This window comes from Coenobita brevimanus, chromosome 103 (assembly GCF_032717465.1).
Source record: "Coenobita brevimanus isolate Jiangsu-jjx chromosome 103, ASM3271746v2, whole genome shotgun sequence".
NCBI lineage: Eukaryota > Metazoa > Arthropoda > Malacostraca > Decapoda > Coenobitidae > Coenobita > Coenobita brevimanus.
This window is the reverse complement of record NC_137056.1, coordinates 16,681,639-16,689,369: the sequence shown is the minus strand read 5'-3', so window position 1 is coordinate 16,689,369 and position 7,731 is coordinate 16,681,639. Positions and strand designations below refer to the sequence as shown.

The following is a 7,731-nucleotide window of genomic DNA, read 5'->3' as shown; positions in this document are numbered from 1 at the left end:
AACTAAATACATGCAAAGTTCTCCTATTTTACCTTAGTTGAAGCTCAAATTTCTTACCTAATAAAATGCAAACCATAGCAAGCACTACAAACTAAATATCATGTCACAGAAATAAGAGACTTTATATTCATGTGAGTGGTAGGTGGTGGTGACCATCATCCACTCACTTGATGTAGTGCTGCCTACTTCTTTCTTAGCCTTTATCATTCTTTTTCTGTGCCTGCCCTCCTCTCTTCCTATTTCTCCCATCTTTCCTGTCACTTCTTATTGCTTTTCTTTCCTTTACAGGTGGCTTTACATTGAGTGACAAATCAAATGGTTTCCTGTAAGCCAAGAAATCATTTACAACGCTGGGTGGTAACCATATAACCAAACCATACGTGTTCCCTACGTGTCAACAAGTGGGTTGGTGGAGGGCTAGTGTCCCTCCCTGTAAAACATATAACTCAGTCAAGTGGCCACCCCTTACGGGATTATGGCGTCTGACAATAGATAGATAGATAGGTATTCATGTGATGTGCCGTAACATTCCGGCCCCTTACATGAGACTCCTCTCATTTACAAAAACTACTACTACAAGGCACATTTCAACCACTTATATAAATTTCCACTAAGGCGACAAAGCACAAGTAATACTACAAAGTATACTATATTATGATGGTACAGTCAACAAGAGTTCCACCTGGACCATCTAGTCGCGGGATATGGCTAACGTGGCAACAGCGCGTGTGTGTGTGTTTGTTCGTGTGTACATGCCCGAGAATTTTTCGAATCGTCAAGCTTCATCCTCTGTGCCGTATTATATTAGATGTGGTCATTGTATTATGCTGTGATATTGGCTAATAAATACTCTGTGATTGGTATAATGAGCTGTGCATATGCTGTTTATAAAGTCTGATTTATATAAAAATAATTCTTCTCATCTTGTAGCGTGAACCACGATACAGGTTGAGTTGTGGTTCAGAAATAGTGAGCAAGTTCACCCATAAATGGCGCGATGTTTCCGAACCACAACTCAACCTGTATCGTGGTTCACGCTACAAGATAGAAGAATTATTTTAAATAAATCAGATTTTATAAATAGCATACTGCACAGCTCATTATACCAATCACACAGTATTTATTAGCCAATATCACAGCATAATACAATGACCACATAATAATATAATACGGCAAAGAGGATGAAGCTTGATGATTCGAAAAATTCTTGGGCATGTACACACGAACACACACACACACGCGCGCTGTTGCCACGTTAGCCATATCCCGCGACTAGGTGGTCCAGGTGGAACTCTTGTTGACTGTACACTTAGGTTGAGGTTATGATACAGAGTGCACATAAATACTACAAATGCACAAGTTTATTTCAGCCTTGCAGAGCGGAGCACGTCGCACACTCTCAGTCAGGAGGCATTATTCTGGCCTGAGTCCTGACTGCCCAAGGCTCAACTAACCTACTGTGTTGCTGCTCTCTAACAATCACAACTTTGTCACTGGCCTTGCAAACTTATTGTAGGCTGTGCGAACTTCTACACTGCTCACCAAGCCGTCTCTGCCGGTGAACACCTGTGTATCTCCCCAGAGGCCAGTGTTGCCTTGGGGTACTTCCTTCCATCACTAGAAGCATGTCCCTCACCTGGAAATTTCTTTGGGGCTCCAGCCACTTCTGACGCAACTGCGCTAAAGGAAGGTACTCTTTAAGCCATCGTTTCCAGAAATGATCAGCTATAAACTGAACATGTCTCCATCTTTTACCATACAATTCCTGCTTGCACGTTTTACCCAGTGGAGCAGCATGACCTGGACGGATCAAGAGCAAGTGATCTGGGGTCAAAGCCTCTAGATCTTTGGGATCATCCGACACAGGTGTTAAGGGCTTATTGTTGACAATTCCTTCTACCTTGCAGATTACAGTGTCTAACCGCTCATCATCTAGAACATGATTCCTCAGCATGACAGTCATGATCTTTCTGATTGTTCTTATCTGTCTCTCCCATATCCCTCCCTGCATGCGAAGCTGCAGGAGGGTTGAACTCCCACCTGATGTGCTTGAGAAGAAGCTGATCCTTTACTTTGTTTGACTCATTCCACTGATTCAGGGCTTCTCTTATCTCTCTCTGGGCCCCAACAAAGTTAGTGCCATTGTCTGAATGAATCTTTTCGGGAGCTCCTCTCCTCTCTATAAATCTGACCAAAGCATTTATGAAAGAATCTGCATCAAGTGAGTTCAGCTTTTCAATGTGTACGGCTCGCACTGTTAAGCATGTGAAGATACAGCCGTATCTCTTCCTGGGACTGGGCCCCTCTTCACTAGGACGAGCCCAAAACAATCTATCCCCACATACAAGAAGGCAGGCTCGCTAGGAGTCACTTTCTCCTGAGGTAGCTGGGCCATTTGCTGAGAACCCATCGGTCCTCTACTTCTCATACAAGTGATGCAATTTCCTGTTACTTAACTAATCAGTGGCTGCAACTTGGGTATCCAGTAGCACTGCTGGACAGCTGCTGCAACATGCTCTCGCCTGGCGTGTCCTGTATTCTCGTGAGCTTCCCTAACAATTAGCTCTACTACATGGTGTTGTCGTGGCAATATCACTGGATGCCTTGCATCTTCAATGAGTGGTGCCATATGAAGGCGACCTCTTACTCTAAGCAGGTCGTCATCATGCATATAGGGTTGTAAGCTGTAGACTGGACTATTTGAGGGCACACGTCTTTGTGCTCTAAGGGCTTGTATTTCGGGACCGTAATGCTTTCTCAGGATGTACCTAAGTATAACATTCCCAGCTCCTTCCAAGTCTGTAACTTCAAGATCCTTACCCTTCAGGCACCATGAAGCAGGTTTTCTTTCTTTAAGCCATGCTCTGAGTCGACGGATCCATGCTACAGTCTTCTTCGTACAGAAAAAGCTTGAGAAGCTTCCTATCAGCCTGTCAGTTGCACTCTTGGTGACCTGAGATTCTGTCAGTGCTGTCGGCACCTGTTTCACTTCATTGTCGTTGTTCAAGATTTCAGGACTTTCTTCAGCATACTTGGGCCACTTTACTTCTTGCCAGAGGAACTCCGGCCCCTGTTTCCATCTTGCATTGGTGATCATTTCATTTCCAGTCAGTCCTCGTGACGCGTCATCAGCAGGATTCAGCCTCGTGTCCACGTGCCTCCACTGTATGGCACGGGAGCCACTATGAATTGCTGCCACACTGTTGGCAACAAAGATGTGAAACCTCTTAGACTCATTCTTAATATACTGGAGAACAATCATACTATCAGTCCAGAAGACAGATTCTTGGAGCTTTACTTCCATCTCTTAACACAGTGTAGTGTCCAATGTAACTGCTACTACTGCTGCCAGGAGTTCCAATCTAGGGATTGTTAACTGCTTCATTGGTGCCAGCCTAGATATGGCTGCTAACAAGGTACAGCGGATTCTTCCAGCGTCATTCTTTATTCTCACATAACTCACAGCTCCACAAGCCTCCTCAGAGGCATCACAGAAATGATGCAGCTGATAACTAATGGCTGTATTGAAGTCTGGTGGTATGATACACCGACCAACTCCAAATTCTTCTAATCCTGGCAGGTCTTCCAACCACCTTTCTCACCTTTGTTTGCTGTGTGGAGTCAACTCATCATCCCAACCTTTACCTAGTCTGCACTCATCTTGAAATATCTTCTTAGCCACCAACACAAAGGGAGAAACAAGACCTAAAGGATTGTATACTGAACTCAGCTCACTGAGCAATCCTTGCTTCGTGCTTTCCTTCCTCTTCGGTTTTGTTCTAATACCCAATTTGTCATCTTCAGTGTTCCATTCAAGACCCAGTGCACTTTCAACTGGTAGAATATCTTGATCAAGGTTCATCCTCTTCACTTCTTTAGCTCATTCTTCTGTGGGTATTGAGCGAAGCACTCGTTTGCTGTTGCTCATCCATCTTGTCAGACGAAAGCCTCCAAACGATAGTATCTGACAAAGTTCATTCACTAGAGTCACTGCTACATCCTCAAAACTTACAGACTTCAATCGTCCGCATAAAAGTTATCCAAAACAGTGTTCACAACTAACGAGCTAAATCTACTGGACTGGTCAAGTGCTGTGTGACGAAGTGCAAACCATGCACAACTTGGAATCCATACTCCACCAAACAAATGTGCAATCATCCTGTAGACTTGGGGCTTCTGTTCAATGTCTTCGTCTGTCCACCAAAGGAACCTTAACACGTTCCTGTGCTCTGGTGTGACACGTACTTGATGGAACATGGACTCAATATCTGCCATAATAGCTATCTTCTCCTGCCTGAATCTAAGCAACACACCAAGCAGTTTATTCGTGAGATCCAGCCCCTTATCTATGTACTTGTTTAGTGAATATCCCGGGACTTAGCTGCACAGTCAAACACTAATCTGAATTTATTAGGTTTACTGGGATGTTTCACATTAAACATAGGCAGATACCAAGGCATCCCTGGGAAGGCACTGATTTCTTCTTCAGGCAGCCGTTCAGCAAATCCTTTAGCCACTAAGTTGTTCACTGCAGACCTGTAGCTCTCCAGAAGACTATCATCCTTAGCTAAGCGTCGTTTGAGGGATCGAAGGTGCATCTCTGACATACTACGATTATCGTGTAGTCCAGGCGGGTTGGACCTGAACGGTATTGGTAATTCATAATGACCGTTTTTTAACACAACGGATCGAGCCCAAAGTTCCAAAACCTTTTGGCTCTCTACAGACATTGCTGGCTTCTCCACTAACTGTTGACCTCCATCTACTGCCCAGAACCTTTCCACCTGAGTCTCTAGGCTTGTTTCTGGCACTGTCATGGAATTAATGTAGTTGGAGAGGACTTTTGCTCCTTGAAAGGTTTTATTCACTGGCCCGTTAACCACCCAACCTAGTTTTGCGTAGATAGTGTAGGGATCGTCATGTCGACCACGTCTTACATCTAGTGGTACTAAGATCTCTGGATAGTTCTTATCAATAATTATTTCAACGCAGAGGTTGGACATGTGGGGAACTTCAAGATCTTACAAGTGCTCCCACCACTCAAAGTCCTTTGGAACAGCTATACTGTCTTGAAGATCAGGGATCTTTTCCACTGCAATCACTTCTGGTAGGCTTAGTAGCTTATTCTTGTGACCGGCACCCTTCAGTTCTAAGGAACCTATTGCTGCATCTGCATCTGTCTCACTGTTCAAAGTGGAAAGGGACACGTTTCTTGGTTCACCTTGAAGGTTTAACTTTTCCACCAAAGACTGGGAGCAAAATGTCCTGTTACATCCCATGTTTACCAAAGCAAGAGCTCGAACAGTCTTGGACCCACTTTTGCCTCGTACTAAAATGCTAACTATTGGCAAGGCTATTTTTTTATTAGTCCCTGGTGCCTTGCATCCGTAGCTTCTATGAGTAAACTTTGCTGTCTTTTCGTTACCTCCACTGGTTCCCTTAGTCTTCTTATCCGTACCTTGGAATGCCTCGTGCAGTAGCTTGGAATGCCATAAGCCGTAGCCCTTTACACCACAGGTAGACCACTTCCTATACTGATCCACCCAGTGTTCTCCACTCAGGCAGTTGTAACAGAGTCCCCCTTTTTGGGCAAAATTCAGTCTCTTCTCTGATGTCAAATTCTGGAACTGCTCACAGTCCGGTAACCAGTGTTCTTTATTGCAAAGCTGACACCATGGTTTCTTCTTATTGCCTGCCTTCACAGCACCAGCTTCACTCTTGGTCTTTGTGGATTCAACCGAGGTGGTGGCAGAGTCCCTATCACGAGCTTCACTACTGAAACAAGCTTTCTTGGACGAAATTTTCTTCTTGGGTTTTGTTCCCTTCTATTCTTCATATGGTGTCTTTCCTACGTTTCTATACAGTGGTTCGTTCGCTATCTTTGCAGATTCCTCAATGAATTCAGTAAGCTTTTCTATATCTGGGTACTCCTTATGTTTCCCTTTGAAATGGACCACCTCAGTGACCCATTTTCTTCTATAATCATAGGGCAGCCTCTCCACTATTTTGACCATACTGTACTCTGAGCCCAATCTGTCCGTTTTACCGATAGCTTTGAGGACCTACAGGCAATCCTTGATGCTATCCACAAGTTCTTGCAGCCCAGCTTTGTCATTTGAACGTATCTGGGGGCCTTGAATAATCTTGTTTAGCCACGCTTGTGATACCGTGAGGTCATTACCAATCCTCTCCTCCAGGATCTGTCTTGCCCTTTTATACCCTTCTTCAGCTTTCATCATGAAACAACATGACACCGCTCTGGCAGCAGGTCCAGTACACAGCCGCAACAATCGGTTCTTCTTAGCTACAGGACTAACTGAAGCACCACCAATGGATTCGTCAAAGTTACTTATGAACCGCCAATAATCGAGCGGGTTTCCATCAAAGGCTTGTAATTCTATCTGTGGTATATGATGCATTTCTGTGAGATGTGGTCGATCACACTTCATGCTTACTGCCTGTGAGTCGATACATTCATCACTTCTCTTGGATGGTTCCCTGGGAGGAGGTTCCTTATGACATCGATACTCTGTTTGAGATGTCATTAACTCAGGAGGTTTAGATGGACGAAATGGCTCAGCCTTGGGGCCTTTATCAGACTCCTCACCAAGCGGCTGCCATAGGTTTGCATAAGGATCGAGTTTCATGGGTCTGTCATCCTTGGCTGAACTCCAGACCTGGTTGTTCCATGGGACGCTCTCAAGTGCCGGTTTCAACCTTGCTCCGACTTTTCTTATCTCTGTAGCCGCCCCCCTGGACTTCCTTTCTTCACAGTCGTCCCAAGCTTGTCCGGCAGCGACAGCTGCAGTAGCTTCAGCTTGCAGTGCCATATATTCTGATTTCAACTTGGCCTCCTTTCTTTTGCTGTGCTGACCTTGGTTCTTGTTCCTCTAACTCAAGATCCCTCATCTTCCTTTGTCGTTTTACCATGTTTTCTTGTCCCTCTAACTCAGGCTCTCGCTGCTTATTCTGGAGAATCTCTTCGGCATTATTAAACTTGGCCTCCTGTGCAGCTCTGTGCGCTATAGCACGCCTTTTAGATGAAGCATTCTTTGAGGATGTTTTCGACAGTACCGTAATCCTTGATCCTGAGGCCCTCGAACTTGCCCTATCAGGTCTCGTTGGGTCTATCACACTAGGCCCAGCATTTTCATTCCCCCTCAACCAGCTCCTAGCTTGGCCTATATGTTCATGAGCTCTTTTTCTAGCGAGTTCAAGGTATGATTCTGCCATATGCTGCTCCTCCTCATTCTGGTGAGAGTGTAGGATTTCAATGAGCTTTAAATGACAGTCCTCAAGACTTAAAACAGAGGCTTCTACATCATCTATTGCAAACCTAACTGCCTGAACACCGGAATCATCATTCATATTTAGCAACTACATGTTTTTGAGTCTTCTGGTTAATGACCCTAATTTACCGGCTCTTGAACCTTTCAATGCCTGAATTTTCTCTGCTATCACATCGTCTTCGTCATCTGCTTGTCGACTTTCTTGATTACCTACATGGGCTGCAAAATGCTCTGCGTCCAACTCATGCTGCTCCCTTTCATTTTTGTTGGTATTTTCACCCGACTCTGAGACAAAAGTGTTATCACTATCAGCAGCATCTGAGTGACTTGACATTCGCTGCAGGTTGAGGAGCTCGTGCTCTTCTGCCTTATCAGACATTTTACTTCTACAGTACTAGACAAATGATAGACTAAATGCAATTTGCCAACAGTTACAGAAATA

At 44.5% G+C, this 7,731-nt stretch overlaps 1 protein-coding gene across 1 annotated transcript; it reads right to left on the bottom strand.

The window, feature by feature from the left end:
- Positions 1 to 2,452: 2,452 nt before the first annotated feature.
- On the bottom strand, positions 2,453 to 3,304 carry LOC145415634 (uncharacterized). Its single transcript, XM_080284855.1, has one exon. It carries the CDS (start codon positions 3,302 to 3,304, stop codon positions 2,453 to 2,455), a length of 852 nt encoding a protein of 283 aa, XP_080140981.1.
- Positions 3,305 to 7,731: the final 4,427 nt, after the last annotated feature.